Here is a 20,548-nt window from a genome sequence, read left to right as displayed (position 1 = left end):
TTTTCAAATGTTTAAAAAATGAATATTCTGCACATCTTATAGGAGTCGTTTAACTTTGTAGCTGCTTAAAAGTGAAAACTTCAAAACCAAAAAGAGGATAAGAGCTTAACTTTAAAGTTGCTAAGAAAACTGGACTGCTGACTAAGTGGGTACAAATTCACAATTCATTTTTAAAAAATGAAACGCAGCAAGAGAATGTTAAGGTTCAAATATTGAGGAAGGAGAGTAAAAACAACCATGGTCCAGAAGAGCTTGGTCAAACAATTGATTTTAATGAATACACGCGTGGGAAGACCAGTGCCTGTTCGCAGACAGGGCTGATCTCCAACTAATCAAAGCATAAGCAGATATTTTATACCATCAGGGTTTGAATTTAATGACGCCCCCTCATACGTCATCAGACAGAATATATGCATACGTCAAATCAAAACCACAATGACTTTTAACACAGTTTGAAAAGAACATTGTCTTCTATCTTCATGGCAGGTATTTCCTGTCAACCTTTTGACTTTTACTCCTCGTCTGGAACACGAGAAACTGTTCCTCTTTTTGCAGAGACAACAAGAAACTGTTCCTCTTTTTGCAGAGACAAACATGACTACCCTCTCACCTATAAATGAACCCACTAACTGTATGTGTGTCTCGTCCTTAAATGCTCTCTCATCTCACCCATTGCACTTCTGACCTTTCACCAGAACAGAGGCTCATCCTTAGGTGCAATAACCTAACTAAAACTATATGTACTATGTTGAATAAATGTTTTAATCAAGAACCTCTACTAAAAGCTTAATCAAAGAATATAAAAGTATAAAAGACAATTTGAATAACCTAGTTATTCAAATAGCCTCGTCTAACCAGCTCCTCAGAATAACCTGCACTTAGACTCTGCTCTCGGTTTCACTTCTGCAAAAGCACGCTCTGCAAACCTGCAATTTCCTGTCAGCCTGCAACTTAGTCTTTCTGAAAGACACACACACTGTTTAAACATCTGAATGCAATATCAATGCTATATATTATATTATTAATGCAATGGTAATGATGCTGATTATTAACAATAGCAGCAAAATAATTTCCCTGCTCTCCACACTTCCCCTTTTGACCCTCTTTTTTCCCTAAACAAAAAAAGAGGGTCACTACACTTGTTTCATTTCTTTGACATCCATCCTCTGGCTCAGCAAATCAGACAACAACCTCATGTCATCTAAGTGGTCCAGTAATAAACACCAGCTCCCACTCGAGAACACTCCATGCATAAGATTAGGTTTTTTTGGGTCCCTCTCTTGTGGTCCATCATGCCTTAGGCCTCCAGGATCCTCACCGAGATCTTCTGCAAAGGAAACAAAACACCTTTTCCTGCACCTCCCTAACTTATCCTGTTTGGGACTCTTTAATCAAAAGCCTGATCCTAATTATGTTCTTGACTTATTGACTTGTATTTATGTATATTCTTCAACGTTACTCATCATTTTAAAACTCTTAAGGCGCTGCTTTCACGTCCGGTTGCTCGCTCTATTTTCCCTTATCTGATCATCAACATCCTGTACACAGAACTGTCGCTGCTGCAAGTGCCTTAACTCTGACCTAAAGTCACCTTTCACAAGAAAATCATTATAAGCGCCTATTCTACTAAAAGATCCAAAAGAAAACAACCACTTTAATCAATTAAGTTTAAGCATATAAGCAATTACTCATGCATACCTTTTATCATAGCCAAACGCTGCCTTGAAACAACTCCTGTGTGTTAACACTAACTTCATTTTAAAACTCACATTTCCTATGTTATAACCTGTTTTTGGTATAGCCTTTTTATTTCATTTTGCTCCTTTTAATGTAACAATACCTTCTAATTCTAGTTGATCAGACTTAACCAAAATATATGATTTCCTTCCTTTGGTCCTTCTTTAAAGCAAGAAACTCCTATTCAGTTCCTCTTTTCTGTCACTTGTTACAGGGCCAGCTCAAGTTCAGTTAAAAGCTAAATGAATTTCAGGCCTTTTGCCTGGAATCAATACTGTCATGTGTGTTTATGGACTCTATATGTCTGTAAGCGTGTGCAATCCTTCAATAACTCATATCATCCTCACAGTAGATTGGCTAATCATAGCGCTAGCCAAAGGCTCGTGACCCTCAAGAGACGAATTGAGACACAACTCCTTTAAAGGCACAAATTGCAATATGTATAAAAAATCATTTCTACGTATAAGCGCTCCCCTTTATCCTAAAAATAAATCTATAATATCTGTATGTGTAAGCCTACATTATAACCACTTCTTCTAGAAATCAAAAAGAAATCAAACCTTTTCTACTCCTACAACCTTCACTAGTTTTCCCCAAAGCATATCTTTTTGTCAACGTGTCCCACAATTTCCCTCTAAGATTTGTATACAGCTTTAAAAACACCGGCATTGTATCTTCTAAACAGGATTCAGTTCACTTTAATCCTCTAACCTTAACATAAAAATAACAATTTCTGCTTCAGTTTTACCATACCTAAATGATCAAAAACCCCAAAAGTCATAAAATGATCCTAAAACCTATTTCAAATTAAACCTTAAATTCCCCCCTTTTTTTGACACATTTCATGGGAAAACTGAGCATTTTTAGTGAAAAGAACTTGTTATGAGATCTGTGGACGAGAGAAAAAGTGTATAAATATATATAAATATCTAGGTTATCTATTGCCACAAATAGAATACTTTTTTTGTGTTTGTTTACTGGGACTCCTGTTTAGAAAAAGTAATCTTTGGGGCTATGAGAACCTCCTCCTTGTGTGCTGTGTACTGCTTTTCACACAAACGCCACCCTCTGAGTGTGATTTCATGAACACATACGCATTTCTAATCCCACACTTGAAACTGCAGTTAGCCCACATAAAGTCCCTGTGAGCCTGCAAGCACCCGATTTCAGCGCCAAGCACATTTAAAACAGAGCAAGTTTCAGGATGAGCTTCTTGCTTCCATATGATGAATAAATTATCAACCAGTCAGTGAGTATTGAGGAAAAAGAAAAAGCATTTTAAAAACAAGCAGGGAGTGCTGTGAGGGCCCCCTCATGACCACAGACTGCCGAAGCCGTAGATTTCAAAGTGGAAACTAATAAGAGCGGCGTATGACCTCCCAGTCAATCACAAGCTCTGGTGTTCCACTGTTAAAGACGATGCCATGCTCCATCTTCAAAGAGGAGCCAGCATTAATATTCATTCAGTAAACAGACAAGATTGATAATTATGGCGCCCGGGTGAGAGGTGGAAATTACACTGCCTATTCACAGGCTCCCTGCCTGTCTAAATGGTACTGCTGCCGCTGGCGGAAGCCCAGTCTGCCATACCTGTTTGTCATAATTTTGAGGTAACTCAGCCTTACCTCACTCTACAACGACCAACAGAGATTCAAAATTTATGTTCCAGTTTGAGGCTTTAGTTTCCACTTCAGGCTGCCCTAAGATGGTGATGAAAAAGATCCAGAGGGACTGAACAGGCTTTCATAGCATCACAACATAAACACTTAAGTAAATTTATACACTCAGACATTTATATGTTTTCTTGTACTATCCAACTGATAATGTGATAGTGTTTCAGCTTGCACCCATGCTGTATAATTTGCAATAAAACAAGGGCTGACTATAACCTTCCTTCCCAATTGCTAGCACAAAGAGTGATTTATCTGTCGGCTTTTACATTTAGGTCCACGAGTATTTGTAGTTTTCTCTCTGTACATGACCACAGAGGACTTTAGATAAAACAATCAAGACGTGATTTAAGTGCGGAGCTTCAGCTTTATTACATTCATTTTTATACAGCTTCCCACTTTCAGAGGCTCAAAAGTATCTGAATAAACTAAAATCGTTTTAAATGCAAGGACTGATTTTAATACTTTAATGAAAATAATTTGCAGTCAATGACTCTCTGATGTCTAGAACCCGTGGACATCACCAGATGCTGTGTTTTCTCTTTTGCATTTACTGCAGTCACCTTCAGTTGCTACTGGTTTGTCAGTCACTGTGTCTCTTTTGGATTCTCTGTTGGATTGAGACCAGGTGACTATCTTGGCCACTGAAGAATATCCAACTTTTGTCCCTTCAGAAACTCTTGGGTTGCTTTTACAGTATGATTTGGTCATTATCTGTACACGGTGTGTAGAGCTGCCCTATCAGTTTTACAGCGTTTGACAGAATGTGAGCAGAGAGTATAGTCCTGTACACTTCACAATTCAACCTGCTACTTCTATCAGCATTCACATCATCAAACACTAGTGAACCAGTTCCACTGACAGCAATACACGGCCTTGTCAGAACATTGCCTCCACCATGTTTGACAGATGATGAGGTAGGCTTCAGATCATGAGTTGTTCCTTTCCTTCTCTATACGTTTCTCTTCCCATCTTTCTGGTACAGCTAATTTGGCCTTCTTGGTCTTGTGTGTAACCAGTGGTTTGCATGTTGTTGTTAACACTCTGTATTTCCATTCATGATGGTGTCTCTTGAGCTTGACAGTGATACACCTGCCTCCTCAAGAGTGTTGCTGGCTTGGCTAGATATTGTGAAAGGTTTTTCATAACAACTTCTGTCATCTTTCACTTTGACCATTTTCCACGGTCTTCTAGTCTTTTCACTGTTGCTGAGTTGGCCAATGCATTCCTCCCTTTACAAATGTACCAGACTTTTAATTTGGCCACTCCTGACATTACTGCTGTCTCTCTGATGCATTTTTGGTTTTTCAGCCTAATGATGCCTCCTAGACTTGTTTCAGTATCTCTTTGAACCTTTGAAAAGTGAAGTGCTACCAAATACAAGTTCAACTCTGGAAATCAGCACCTGATTTATTTGATAAAAAATCACAATGACATCTGTCATGGTTTTAGGTATATCAGGTACGGTGATGAAGGTTTAAGTATTAACCTCCTGCCTAAACAAATTTTTTTCCTCTAAATAAACTTGTATATATTTTTTCATCTTTTCTTAATTTACTCTGGAATATATTTCCCTTTATTTTTACTGTAGCAGCAATTTTCATAGAAAAGTTACTCTATAGAGACTTATTTTTTACAAAGCACACACTGTCATTACCTTAAAAAATCTGCAGACTTTGCCTCAGAGACATGTTTTTCTGAAATTTTAAATACTAATAAAGTTACTGATAAAATGAAATGAAGAAGAGGCGAAAAGTAGAAGATTGCAGCCCTATTAAATTTTTCAATACCTCTTTGGTAACAAGATTTCAAGTTCTTGTCTCTTTACCCTTTTTCCTGCCACTTCTTTCCTCCTCTTTGCCATCACAAAGAATCGTGTTACTTAATGATTTATCAAGGACACTTTAGACCCACACGCAGGCAGATTTCACATCGGATTTTCCAATATTGATCCAAAAAGGATCAAAAGGTGCCAGATTTTAAATAAAATCCTTCTTAATGTTTTTAAAAATGGTTGAGAGTTTCCAGGGGCTATGTTACACGACTCCACTGATTCGTGCACAATGTAAAATATAGTGTCGCTCCATTGGTAGGATTTTGCTATCATTTGTTAAAACTGAGCAGACATGCAGCTGTGACAGGCAAAGACGGTGCACTTTCAGACAGTGTAATTAATTATAATCAAAAGCAGAGTCTTTTAATCTAGTCACACACAAAGCGCTGATTATGTATCTCAAAACAGCAAGGGGTTAGAGAGTGTAAAGGTTGATGCATGGGTGGTCATGGCACCATGATGGTGAGTCCATGATGAACAAGACAAATGTAAGCAATGCCAACAGCGCTGATGACAAGATAGAGAGACACAAAAATCGGTGTGTTTTGTACCTATCGTTCGGCAGTCGTCATTCCCCACCCCCCTCCCAACCCTGCTCCACTGTCAGCCCCTGTCAGAGTTGATGCCAGCTCCAGGGTTTTCGTGATGGGCCACTGACAGGGGTACTATTCAGCCTGTGCTGACAGGAAATGTGCTTTTCTGCAACCATGAGTGTATGTGTGCATACTGTGTATGCACACATACACTGTGTATGTGCTCGACATGTATGTAGAGGGTGGCAGGACCTTATGCCTGGTTTAAACGCATTGAAATCTTGAAAAATAGATAACCCTTGAGGCGGTGAGGAGCCGCCCTTGGCCGACAATCAAAGTCTCCAAATCTCTACACAGATAGTGGCTCAGTGTACAGAAAGATATTGGCAAGGTTGTCGAATCAATGGCTGCTCTGTTTCACTTAGAATACAACAAATCTGCCATTTCTGGAAGCAAAAAAGTAATTAATTTGCAATCTGTCATGGTGTTAAAGCCAAATCTTTAACAGCAACAAAGACAACAGCAATTAAGCTATGCTGTACAGTAGTAACACCTCAACCACATGTGACACAGTACTGCAGGCCTCACCTAGTAAATGCCAGAAACTGGAACACCAGCAAGTTTCCCTGCAGGTCATTCTCTTCTCGATTGGGATCAAAGGGTAGGGGTTCTGTGGGATCCAGGACATCAGCCACCTGTCCACTAGAGTCCACGATGTCAGGGAAACCAGCCGAGAAGAGGTGGGCCAATGAGCTTCTGGAGCTGACTGAGCAGGAACTAGAGTTAAATTAGAGGAAAAATTCAGCACACATCAATCATTCGCCAAGCAGAAAAGACTTCAGCGAATGCGTTCTTGATGCTTTACGAGCAGCAGGAGGTAATGCGTTTAGTCCCCACTGCACTGGCTTCACTTGGGTGATTTGCTGTTGTAAATGAGGCGGAAAAAAAAAAGTCTGGATCTGTGGAGCGGAATACAATGCTGTTTTTATCATTTTTTGACCTAGCTTTGTTTGCCTTGGATCAGTTCCATCTCGACTCAAGATGTTTATCTTTTGGGCAATAACTTCAATTTAGTGACTTCATTCAATTAAATTGAACCTGAATTTCAATATCCGGCTGGACTTAAGAAAAATGTGGGGAAATGATGATTAGGCAGCATAAGGATGTCAGCAATATCCGTCAAGCAGCGGTACCACAACAATACTAACAGGGGAGCGAGAACGGGTGCCAAAGCACGCCCAAAGGATTTTCTTGCATAATTGGCAGTTATCTCTAATCATAGTGGCCACCTGTTTTCCCACAACTACGGTAACATTTATAACTTATACTCTCAGTGCTGACACCAAACATTCTGGGTCTGATAACACCGTGCACAGATGGCTGGCTAAAGTGCCGGCATAGAAAAATGAACAATAATGTTTGGGCTTCTCATAACAGTAATGCTGCCTGTGTCCATGTTGAGCCCACAGTGTCACATTTGTGAAAGAACGAAGCCCTGATCAAACTAATTAAGGTAACATCAGTGAAGAAGACAGTCGACTGGGCTTTTCCTCTGCAGCTGTGTCAATTTCATGCTTTCCTTCTCTCCCCCATCGCTCAGAGTTGTATCTTAATTTAGCCCCAGTTAATATTCAAGCCATCATTTTTATTTCAAAAGAGGCTCAATCAGATATGCACGGCAACTTCAATTAAACTTCTTTAGACTTCATTGTTCTTCTCAAAAGAACTGGGTCATTCCACACTGAAAACAGTCAAAAAGATGTTTTGGATCCGAGTGAAAAGGCAGAGATGTTTCAGCCCACTGAACTGAACAGCATCGTGTCTGGATCCAAACTCTGGGATCGGAAAACAGTTTCAGAGCCAGCTGCTTATTTACTGACTCTCTGTACTAGTACAATGCCTTGTTTCGGAGTTAGTGTGCCCATTATTTGCAGAATGCACTCTCTCATTCGGTTTCCTGTCTAAGACCTGGCTATATTTCCACTGACATTATGATTGTAAATTGCCTGCTGAGTTCATTGCATTCTGCTCAACTAAATCAAAGTCAAAACCTCTCCCTTACAGCTGGATTTAATAATGAATTTCACACTAACAAACAGTGCTGAAACCATTACCCAAAGTGGGATGTAAAAGCTGACAAAACATTTTTCTTTAAATTGGCTCTGACCTGAATTCTCCTACTTACTGGCAGAAGTGTTATCCTACCCAGTGCAAACATGTTGCCAATTAGTGAGCCAATCAATATCCCTCTGTAGATAGCAAGATAGCAAACTTTTGTGGTAATAAAGGACCGTACTAGAGTTCACGCAGGATACCAGGCTTCATAGAACAGTAGCATGTTGAAAGGATATTTGAAGTGCCTTTCTTTAGTAATGTTTCCTGTCAAACATGAGTCACCCTCCCATGCTGACATGGAGAGGTTAGCCAAATCAGAAGCTGTAGCGAGGTGGAAATCACTGAAAGTACAACTAGAAGAAAGGGAGAAAATTGTGTTTTTCAGTTAGCCGAAAACACGGTTGTTTGACAAATCGGGAATCCACTAAAAACATCTTTTTACACACTAATCGTGGCCACCCGATTCCAGTTAGTTTTCAGCTAATGCATTTTTCAGTGCTGCAGTTCAAAGGCATCTATCATTGTTTAATATTTTACAAATAAAAACTGGCCTTTATTGCAATTTGTGGTGCACAGCTGACGCCAACAACAAAGCCTCCATATCCTCCTTACAGAGGATCACAGATAGCTTTGGGTTGCAGAGAGCAGAGTGGTCCCACATGCTGGATTAAAGACCGGTGTAAATGACTAACAATAACATGAGTAATGATGATTCAGATGCACAGTGGAGAGAGCATGAAAAAAAATGCCACAATATTACATTTTTAAGAGAGTATCCATCATGTTTTAGGAAGGCTATCCTAAAACATGATGGATACTCTTGGAGTAAAATTAACATTAGCTGATAAAAGACACACAAAAAAAGACACTGGTAATATTTTATGGCCATTTGGCATTTCATTTGTTTTAAGCGTCTTTTGATGTGTAAATTCAAATCCTTCTCCTCACACACAAGCTCTTAATGAACAAGTCATATCTTACAGAGCTCACAGTACAGTAGTAGATTATCCAAATAGAGAAACTCTTAGGGTGCTGGCTTACGTGTGTTTTCTAGAGTTGTCAAAAGTAAAATGGGAGCTAGAACCATCAGCAATTAGGATCCTAGCAGTAGAAACCCTCTCTACATTGGTATTTCTCTCTCTCAACCTTCAGTATCATGATCTAAGCTAATACACTGATCTGATGTCAGTATTTCTTATTTCTCTGGGTTCTCTTGCTCTCTCCACTGCCCCCTTCCCCTAAGTGGTCATGATACATGGCTGCCTTTCCAATTGCTTCACAGGTTTGTTTCACAGGTTTCCTCCAATAAAGGAGTTTTTTTTCTTCTCAGTGTTGCTAAGTTCTTGAGAATTAATCTTGCGTTTTCTCTCAATAACATTATGAGATCTTTACCTTAAAATGGCCTTGGGCAAACTGAACTGAACATTGCAGAGATTTGGGATCTTCAAACTTTTATAAAAGTTATTGTTGATGTCCAATAACTATTTTTAAAAAAGAGTCTTTTCTTTCTGGGTCACATCATTGCTCGTGTCTGAGGCAGACAACAGACTGGGCTCACCTAGGCACATTCATCCCCAGAGTAATGACAGGGGCATGGACAGGGGTGAAGGGCAGCTCCTGAAGTTGGTCTCCTTCATCATGAAGTGAAACTGAATCACCTCCTCCTCGCTGAAGGTCCATCTCCAGGTGGGCAAAGTTGCTGACAGCTGAGCAGGCCTGAAATAAAAACCATTAATAACAAAGCAAGGGATGATTAATGCATAATCCAATAAATGAGATTACCACTGGCTGCAGTACATGAGGATTTTACATCAACGCTATTGTTTTTTACCACGATAACTTACTCAGACGTATTATACAGAATGGCACACAGCCGGTTCCTTTACAACATTACACACACGTGTCAGTGAAGCCATGTGCAGCAACGTGAATTGACTGAACTGTATTACGGTTATGGGCAGAAAGGAATCAAAAGAGGACTTGCTTTGCAAAACATTACTGTCACCTTGATGTATGGAAAGCATGTATACTGCATTATGGAGACTTGGATTATATTTACAAGGCAATAGGATGAAAGCTTGTGGTGGATTAGCTAAAACTGATTCAGGAAATTGCCTAATACTCTGAAAAGCAGTTCCAACCGCACACTTACAGTGGAAATGCATATCTTTAAAAAACAGCAGCCATATGTCACAGAGGACGTAAAGAGCTTACTCTGGTTAGGTTTACTGGTTGTCTGCATTGATCCTCAAAGCTTATCTATGAGTCACGAGACTATAAATAGCCTTGTCCATCAATATACACCGCAGACACACAACTCTTTCAAAGTGTGTCAGAAACAAAGACAGCTGGACGCTGTGGGCTTTAGCAAATGTTATTTAAACAGGAGTAAATTGTGCATTTCTCAGGGGAACTTTTCAAAAATGTTTTGCTCTAATAGAACAGGACAGGTTATGTGGTCCTGAGTCAAAATGCTCACAGTCACCATAATAAAGAAACATCATTTTAATTTAGTAGATTATTGATTGTCATAGTTTGGGGCATCACTGAACGACACTGGCTGCTAATTGTCCAGATGGATACGCTAAATTAAAATCTGGATAAATGCACAATGCAGTCAGGGTCAATTCATTGTGATTTTTGGTGTTTTTCAAGAAAAAAAAAATCAGTCAAGATAGCACCCAAATTCACATTTTTCCATAAAAAATACAAGAGGAAAACAGTATAGGGCAAATAAAAAAGCATTTTAAAGGATGCTAATGCACAATAGGCAGCGTTATAGTCAAGCTAAGGCTGCCGAAGCATCGGAAGGGCCAATGACAGTAAGTTCAGGAAAAAGCACATATGACTTAATCAAGCTATAACAAGTTAAATTATTTTGCTTTAAGAGTGCATTTTGCATTTTAATCACCAACGTTTGCATTGTGCTGCTTTACAGTATTCGACTTTACAATATATTTATGAAAAGAAACAGCACAGTTAATTGCCTGTGGATCAGTTCAACATTTCTACATTTTTTGTGGCAAACATTAATCCCCACTTCATTGTCATTGACAGGCACACAGCTGGAGGGGTATTAGCGAAGATAATTAGCTAAGAAGTGCTAATGGTGTCATTTTGCAGTTGTTTTTTTCCCCTGGTCTTTGATACATGTGCATGGTTCAGTTGGCCTATTAGACACCATGCGAGGCTGAGCATTATTGGGCTTTCCATCAAACGTGCTGGTAATAACCTCGACCAAAGTGATGCTACTATATATACGTATATTCAACATACCCTGCACATGCACTGTTATTCTCTGATCAAACAACCTGCAATATAATAACCTAAGAGAATTTCAATGCATAATGTAGAAGTCTTAAGACATTTAAAAGGCTCAGAGTAATTGAGTTATACTTTATCTCAACTTGCTACCATAAAACCTATGGAGTGTGATGACATACGAGCACTTTTTATAGGCTGGTGAGTTCAGGGTGTAAGGTTACAAGGACAAATGGAGGTTTAAACAATAAACGTGGCAATCTAGTTTAATTACTCAATATACGCAAAAGGAGTGTCAGAAACTTGCTTACAGTATCAGAACAGAATGAAATGCCAGCGCAGAGACCAAGGAAATACACAGTACACAGTAATGTTGACAGTGTTTTCTGCCCTATATGAAATCCAGCAGTGGATTCTACAGTATTGGCATTTAGAAAGTAAGAACCAAGCAACCAAAGTCAGGCACTTTAACAAGTCGTCTGCATTTAAGGTAATATTTTCAAACTGCTATCAGAATGTGACCTTTAAAGAAAAGTTATATACACTATGAAAGAACATAATACAGCATGTCTTATGTAAAAACATAGTAGTAAAATTCATAGTAATAAAGCTTCTCACTCCCTGTATGTGCTATTCTTCTACAATAATTATAATAAATAATTATTACATCTATTGTTTTGGGATTGATGCACACATAGTAATGGAAATAATTTAACATTCAGTTTTCCTTTAATGTAAAACATTCTCTGATGCAGTTGGAAGCCAACCGGTGCTACTGTAGGTGCCAAACTAACCTATTACTAATAAAAAGGAAATGCTGCTGTGTTGCCAGAAACAGACATTAGATTTGATATATATATATGGAAAGAAATAAAAAGCATTACAACTTGTGTGAATGAGAGAACATGGGTATAAATGAAGCTTATTTCTTGGAATTTAGCCCAGTAAGTACAAGATGTTCCTACTTTTAGATAGATAGAAAAGTGGATAAAGTTATTCTGACAATTTCACAACACGACCTAGTCTGTCTTTCAAAATGAAATTGTATTGTGTCCTTCTGCCATGTTGTCTTTCTTATTATATCTTATCCTTCCACTAAGTCTGATTCCTAGTTCCTGGCTTATTTCTGCAGAATGATTCATGGTTTAAGATATATAGATTTTGAGCATGAAATATGAGGGAAATCCATTAAAGCTGTAGTTGACTAGTTACAATATCGCAGGACTGAAAGCAGGTATACAGTCCAGGGCAGCACTGAAAGAGCCCCTACAATCTAATGTGATAATAAAGGGGAGGCAAGCAAACACATTTGCTGGTGTGTACGCTTAAATTTGAACAAATCTGCAATGTGTTTCCACAGTGCTTTACTGTCACCTGTACATTAGAGGACTAGATATTACATTAGCCACCAGTTCTGTCCTCATATGAAAGACAGGAGACATGGGGTTAAGTTAAAAAGAATACAAAATATTACATAACTAATGATATTCAAATGGCCTTGCAGTTAGGCACCATAATTGCCGATGTGAATTCCTTTCTAGAAAGAAAAACAAAACAAGATTTAAAAAACAGAGTCATCAAGATAGCAGGGTCAAGATCTCTGTGTGAGCTATAACCATGGCAACGATTAGTGTGTGCATTTCATCCCCTTATAGCCCAGTGGCTTTGCAGACATGATGTATTAACAGTGAGCACTTTGGAAACTTCACAGCAGATATAACCTACAACACTCCAGTTGCAATTAACAAATCTTATATTGTGACTACTTGTGACAGGCTTAAGTTGATTATCACTAATAACATAAAAGTAGAAATAAACATGCCCTGTGCCTCCTGCATTTCGAGAAAACAGTCCATCCCCAGCTGCAGGATGTGACTAAACTGAAACTGTTTACAAGCAGCCAAACAAATCGCTATACTTCTCAAACAAGGGCAATATGCTATGTGGGGTTTTTTTTCTACATCAAAGAGCAAATGTGCATATATAAGGATGTGAAAACTGATTTCGATAAGCTGAAAAAGATTCAGGGTTAATCCCAGGATTACACCATTATGATTTCCTCGCCATTCTATGAGATTCTTCCAATGCTTCTAATGTGCATATTTCCAAATATATGCATATTTGTGGGTGAACGTAGTCTAATTTAGCAAAGACAAGGCAGCTTTCAAAGGCAAAATGAGTCTGGCAGGCAATTCGCGGCAGCAAACACCTACAACTGCAGGGAACAGGTTAGCCCTGCATCATTTCAGGAAATTATTCAGCAGAGTTAATCAAATCAGAACAGTATAGCTTGCTTCCTCATTTACGCTGCAGTGAATCCTCTGGCTGCAATGATAGGACTTGCGTTCAGATGCATAAAGCTTGTTAGCATTTAGAGCCAGTCGGATATGTTTTTTTGTCTGATGTAATTTTCATTATTATCGCTGTGCTAGTTCACTGGAAAGTATAGGGATTAAATCAAAGAGAGTTTGATAAAAAGGCATTCATTAAAAAAAAACTTTTTATTGCCAGAATTTGTATTTCAAATGGAGGGTTGATTTAGACACGAAAACAGCTAATTGTTACCAATTACCAAACACCAATAAAAGAAGTACTGGACAGGGTAGGTTAAACATATTTTTTCCTAATTAGTCAAAACATGAGTTTGACGTAGAACAGTGAGTACCTTATTTAAAAAAAAGCAGTCTTTGTAGAATAATTGAAAATCCAAGTGAAAAAATAATGTTTCTTTTGATTCTAAAGATGAAAAGAATCCGCTTCGGCACCTCCAGCATCTCCAAAGACAAAGAGTGTGCAGGGCTGCAGTTCAGGTTAGAGGATGTGTGTGTGTTTGTGTCTCCATGGGTACATGGGTATGAGCTGGTAGCTGAGTGCTGTAAAGGTGAGTGTGGCTTTGTACTCCAGTGAAGAAGCGGACAATGTACGACATTGTGCGTCTTCGCTATGATTGAATGTACACCTCGTAAATGTATCTATGACTTACTTTCACCTAGTGTTTGTGTATTTTCTGCAGCGCGCGTGTGTGTGTGAAGGATGTGTGCGTTTCTGTGGGTGCGCGTGTGAGCGAACGGGGGTGGAAATCTTACGACATGTGACAGCTGGTGGGCCGATGCCAATGGGGAAGGATGGAGCAGAGAAGGAAACGACTGTTGCCACGGCAACGCCGAGCTGGAGTGGCTGATGGTCGGGTAGCGTGAAGTAGCTGCCAGCTGAGACAGTGAGAGCTGCGGAGAAACAATGCAAATGATTCGCTGTTATTATTATGATTATGAACAACAGGGCTCAGAAATATACTTTACACCAGAGAGACACATGTGCTGTCTCAGATGGCAACAGCCCATTACAATGCTTTGGCACTTATAAACCCTCGTCACTCTACCTGCCTCCAAAACTACTGCTTTTTGCACGCTGTCATCCTCCCACAGGTCAACTTTAACTGATTGTTTCCATCGTTCTTTATGATTATCTTAAGTATTGTGCAAAAAGTGGCATGTAGAAATATCAATCATTACTCATAAGGGACTTGAAATGTAATTCAAAATGCCTCCAAAGACTTACGTTCAGTGGTACATACACTGGATGGTGTACATTTCGGACATCCATCAATACACGAATATAAAGTGTTTATTCTGAATTTTCTCTGTTCTAATAGCATTTTCTTTCTTATATTTTCCCATTTTAATTTCTGTTTGAAGCTGTTGTAAATGCAGAGTGAAAATAATAAAACTCACCTCACCTTTACTTGATTTCTAAGTAATTTGTCATATTTATTTATGCTTTGCGTTTCTCTTTCCCACTGGAATTAACTGCCCTTAATGTAAAAGTACTTTTATTTTTAAATTGTTCTTTTGATATCAGTGTATTACTGATATCACCTGAACACCAATGAGGAATGTCAAAGAAGGAGTAAAATTAAAAAGCAGGGGAGTGGCGTGTATAACACAACTTTGTTATTTAACAATGATGGAATAAGTGCTGTAGAATTGCACTTATATGGACACTTCAGAGCTATAGACGTGTCTCCACAATCACCATAATATTAAGTATGAAATACATTTCACATGTGAATTGCTCTAATCTTTGGTTTTCCCCACAGCTAATCCCGGGGTATCCCGAGGCATTCCCACACTCCACGGGATATTTTATACTGCAGCGACTAAGTCTGCCTAAAGGTTTCCTCAGAGATGGGCCTCCACAGGGAGACACTCAGGTGGCATCAGGTGATCAGATAGCCAAATGATACTGTTTATATCTCTATGCTAAAGAGCAGCTGTTATTCTCTGAGCTCCTTCTAAAAAAAAAGTTTCTTTCTGCCCAGTTATGTTGATCCTTTGTCTTATTTTAGTCTTTTCATAATAATACACTCTGATCAGAATGAATACATCTAATTAAATGGCCCCCAAATTACCGTCACATTCAAATCTGCACCATTGTGCCCTAGACAGGTGACAGCTTATTGCATCGGATTGTGAAGAGATATTTTATCCAAGTTTATCTACGTTTTGGGTAAAAGTCTTTTTGTTTGCTACTGTGAAATGATTACTAAAACTTATCCAAATCCTCTACTGTCTTTGAGAAAAAGGCAATGCTTTATTTATTTATTTAGCAGGGGAAATGCAGAATACATGCATTATACCAAATATAGCTAAAAGCTCATTCTCATGCATAGTCCCTGTGCATAGGCTCCTAATGACATGCAGATAACAACAAAAGATAGTAAATCAAAACCTGACAAATAAAAGCGTGTACACAATGAAATACCCTCAAAAGAAAAGAAACAACAGTAGTTTCTAACTCGAGAACACACAATCAGCAACCCCAGAAGGAGAGAAAACATTTCATCAGTGTATAAAAATTCTGTGCTGCCACATTTCTTCTCCCACAGCTCATTGATTGCAAACCTGAACAACGTTTTCAAATTAAATTTAAAATGTACTGCACTCTCCGATGCTTTAAGATTTCCACGTTCCCAGTAACTAAAAAAAACAAAACAAACTGTTTTATCCAAAAGTTGCAAAACAAAATTTAATGTAGCGCTCTCTTGCTTAAGCCATCAATACAACTTGTCATAAAGTTTTTAAAGAGGTTATGGCGCTAAAGTGTGAATAATAACGTACGGTTAACCAGTTGGACATAACTTATCTTAACTTCAGAAGCAGTTACCAGGTTAACGGGTTAAAAGGGACTTCATACACCCCCCTTCAGACTGTACGTCTATACAGTAAATGCCCTGTGTACATGCCTGTTTGTACTTGATTATGTGCCCTACCCTTCCTCCATCTTTCTCACCCCCGCTCAGATCTGCCCAGCTCTGGAGCCAACAGCAGTCCTCACTGAGTCCTTCCACAAAACTTAGTCTCAGGCTTCGATCATTGCTTACCATGCAGCCATTGTACTCTATCAATAATCAATAAATGTTTCTAATTGTGTTCCGTGTTGAGGGCTGTACTAGTGAATGTCAGCTATATACATGACATTTTAAAAAGATTATAGATTTTAACCATTGTTTGCTTTTATAGGGTATTAAGTGGTTGCTCTGTTTGTCTGAGGCAGTGACAACGTGTGTAAATGAACTATGAATCTATTTCATACAGTTTTTGTAAACTGTGTAATGTTTGCATGAGTCATTAAAGTAAAAGTTCTCTCTGAGAAAACACCACTTTATCATTCTCATGATTATGCCTCCTCTTTCTTCAGATCAATAAAAAGACAAAGACCAGGTCGTAATATATAAGGAAATATCTCAAGATGTTATCCCTGATGCCTGCTTTGGATATTTTTGTTTTTTGAAAGTTAGACAATTAATGTTAACTTTTTTCCTAATACAGGTAAATAACATTTCAAGGTAAAAAAAAAAAAAAATCAGATCCAGTTTAAATTAGAAATTTATATCAAACATTTGGGGAAACCAGTTTCCAAAAGTGATGTTGTTGTTCTTTTAAATAATTTATAGTGTGTTGAATTTGTGATTTAAGCCAGTGGCGTAAATAACTTACTACCAGGCTCGTGATTACCACAACCAAACTGGAGACACTTAGCACACTGAATCCTGCATGTCAAGGTTATCATAGGTTATTATGTGAAAGCATTCGAGAAATTAAAACTTAGTGAAATTATTTTGTTTTAGTTTAGTTGTTTTAGAACTTAAATAAATTTATTACTATATACTAAATAAACTATATGATGGATACACATGTTTATTGACACTCTGGATCGGTCAACTGCTTTCATAAAGTTATGTGTTGTTATTGTAAAATATGCACTAATTTTCGTAACTATTGCCTCTGTCACATCCTCCATACAATAATAAATAAAAAGACAAAAACTAACAGTGAAACTAATAAAAACTAAACTAAAACTAAACATTTCCAAATCATAAAAAAGTCAACTTAAATAAGAAAATCCACTCTGGGAACTAACTCAAACTAAACTGTATTTAAAAAAAAAAAAAAAAAAAAAGGTCAAAACGAAATAAAAATAAAAACTAGTTAGAAAATATACAAGTGTAACAACTCTGCCAGCCAAGATTAGTAGGATCAGTGCTGCGTTGCTTATTCGCTCAATCTTCAACAGAGCTTTAAAGAATATTTTTTCAGCTTTGGAAGTCATTTTGATAAGTAAGAGAGAAAAGGCTATAATGGTAAAAATAATCTGTCAATGAACTGCAGTATTCCTTAATAATGGGCCTTTCAGTTCACTTGTGACCCCTACTGAATCTGCTACACTCAAAACAAATGGCTCTCTAGATGGCAATAAAGATACTGCAATGAACTTTACTGAGCAATAAAAGAAGAATTGCTAACTCACCCACAGCTTTGTTGGCCTAACACACTTTGGTATTTTTCTGAGGACACTGCAAATGGGGCTTAAAATGAACTACAACAGACATCCCTGCTTTCTTCAAATCTTATCCTCAACAAGAAAAAAAAAACAAGGAACACATCACATAGCAAGTTCTGATGTGTCTCTGTAACACAGGGTACTTCTTCACAAACTGCTGGTTATAGCTAGTATTCACTTCATAGATGTGTGGCTACACTGTAGCTGCGTGCTAAAGACACACAGAGACACAGCCCACGATTCTAGCTATGTGTCCAAGCAACAAGTATATAAGTGAACAGATGCAACCACACAATTTTATTGAATGTCCACACATTGGCTAAATAGAGAAATACAAAAAAACCCATAAAGACAAAAATCTATTAAAATGATATAAAGTAGCTTTAATGTTGGACAAACATTAAACTTCACCCTGCACAACTAATCAAATCTTGATCTTGATCATGATTTTGGCTTGGTACAATTAAATAAACATGAGAGTTTCTGCTCCACCAGCAGAAAAAGCCAAAAGCAAATCAAGCACTCCTAACATCAGTGCCCATCACAGCCGGAAGTATCCTGGACTAGTCTGGACGAGTAAAACATTAAACATTAAAAGACAGAGATACAACAAAATGTAAATGCCTGGCACAGCACAAGACTAAGAGCTTGTCCCTCGAAGCGGATTCACTGTTTGGAAAAACTTCGGATTTAGGGCAAGTGATGTTAATAAAAGAACAAACCATATACAAAAAGTGCTGTAAAGTTGTGTGTCTGTGCCTGCAAAGCAACACAACTAACTGATCAAACCACCTAAAAAACATCACAAACTGTAGTGTAATAAATGCACCAAGGCAGACTCAGACATCCATGAAAGCGAGTCCGTGCAGCACATCAGTATATCCATCCACCTCACAAACACCAACCAATCACATTCCATGTGGCCACACATGAGACCAATAAACACAGTGAGTAACGAAGGTGTCAGGAAAATGGTCAACATACTCCACAAAAGATATGTTATCCCCTCGAGCAATTATCTTTCTAAAGTGGCAAAATCTGCGCTGTATGCAAAATGTAACAGGGGAAATAGAGAGGGATCTCACAGCTGGTGTGTTATATTTACTTCCAACAGGCAGGTACAATGAATGGAGTCAAATGGGTGTTTTTTTTTTATTTAGTTTCTAAAAGATTTAGGCCAGGCAAATAAAGGTTTATTTTTCTGCAAAGATTAATTAAAACTGATTAATTTAGAAAATTTATGTACAACGGTACAATTAAAAGATCATTTTTAGCCATAATCACGCAGCTAATCAAACTCATTACATGTTTCCATACATTCAATGAAGCAATGTGATCTTGAGCATAATACTGAGTGAACAGATGACCTGATGCTGAAGAGACAGAGCTTTCTCCCACTTCTGCATGAAAAGTATCCACTTTTTAAAAGACAGGCTAGATAGATAGAAAACCACAAAAAAAAATAAAAAAAAATAAATCACACTAAGAATACCTGATTCTGTTTCTCCCTTGAAAATGTGTTGGTGTCCTAGTTAAATTGCAACACTTATTTGAAACCTGTTGCTACGCAAAACTTATTTTGCTCACAAGAAGCTCCTGCTTTCAGACACACTAGGTTTCACAGGAATTTGAAAAGCCTGTATTTGGAAAAACCTGGGTGCGCTAGATTCCAGTTAGCTTACCATGTGTTCTCCTCAACAAATTCAAATTCAAATTTTATTTGTCACGTACACAGTCATACACAGTACGATATGCAGTGAAATGCTTAGACAACTGCTCGTGACCTAAAGAAAAAAAGAAAAGGCTATGAATAAGATAGGAAATAAATATGAAAATTAAAAAGGGTAAATTTAACTAGGAAGGAATAAAATAAAATATAAAAATTAAAGTTAAAAATGAAATAACTGTACAACACAAATTAGAATGATATATATCTAATTATAATGATAATGATATATAAACATATCAAAGATATGAAAAAACAACCACAGCTTAGACGTCTTCTGTGAAGATGCCATAGGAAACAAGATATTTGTCACCACTGTAAAAGTAATGGAACAAGAACAAACAACAACTGTGCTGTTGATAAAGAGCTGCAGGTGACAGGCTGCACACCTCCAACTTCTCAGCAAGATAACCAACTTTAATGTGCCCTGTTATGTGCTTGCTGAGTGCGGCGTGAAATCAAAATAAATCAATTTCTCACGCCATGATGGGAAAAGGCAGATTTGTTTATTGAAACAGTGTGTGTTTGTTTGATTGAGGACTAAACACCAGTTGCTCTTTTGTGTATTTCTGACGACGGAGCTTCTCGAGGACCGACTGCTGCCAAGGGAGGCATTAAACCACACTTTTTGCCACCACAGTAACTAAGACTGCCATCAAATTAATCAAGGTTGAAATATTTTTGTTGTTAATTAAAAAAGAGCTGGCATATAGAACCAGATATATGTTGTTGTTTTTTTAAGTTTTAAATACTGCCATCTGTCTAGGAAAGTGGCACTGATGGAACATATGGGACATAGTTTAATTGGAATCAACTGAAATGACACCTAAAC

At 38.0% G+C, this 20,548-nt stretch overlaps 1 protein-coding gene across 4 annotated transcripts in view; it reads right to left on the bottom strand.

Annotated features, from left to right (window-relative positions):
- Positions 1-20,548, bottom strand: part of nphp4 (nephronophthisis 4) — a 198,624-nt gene that overhangs the window by 74,163 nt on the left and 103,913 nt on the right. For all 4 annotated transcript variants that reach the window (XM_084916277.1, XM_084916276.1, XM_084916275.1 and 1 more), the window contains 3 exons: positions 14,237-14,374; positions 9,448-9,605; positions 6,363-6,551 (listed from right to left, as the gene is read on the bottom strand). In XM_084916277.1, the coding sequence (XP_084772403.1) occupies positions 6,363-6,551; positions 9,448-9,605; positions 14,237-14,374 (485 nt within the window). The remainder of the gene's footprint in view (positions 1-6,362; positions 6,552-9,447; positions 9,606-14,236; positions 14,375-20,548) is intronic.

Source organism: Perissodus microlepis, chromosome 20 (assembly GCF_051167445.1).
Source record: "Perissodus microlepis isolate ML-2025 ecotype Zambia chromosome 20, ASM5116744v1, whole genome shotgun sequence".
In the NCBI taxonomy this organism is placed as follows: Eukaryota; Metazoa; Chordata; class Actinopteri; order Cichliformes; family Cichlidae; genus Perissodus; species Perissodus microlepis.
Note: the sequence above shows the minus strand (reverse complement) of the source record. Positions and strands in the feature narration are given on the sequence as shown.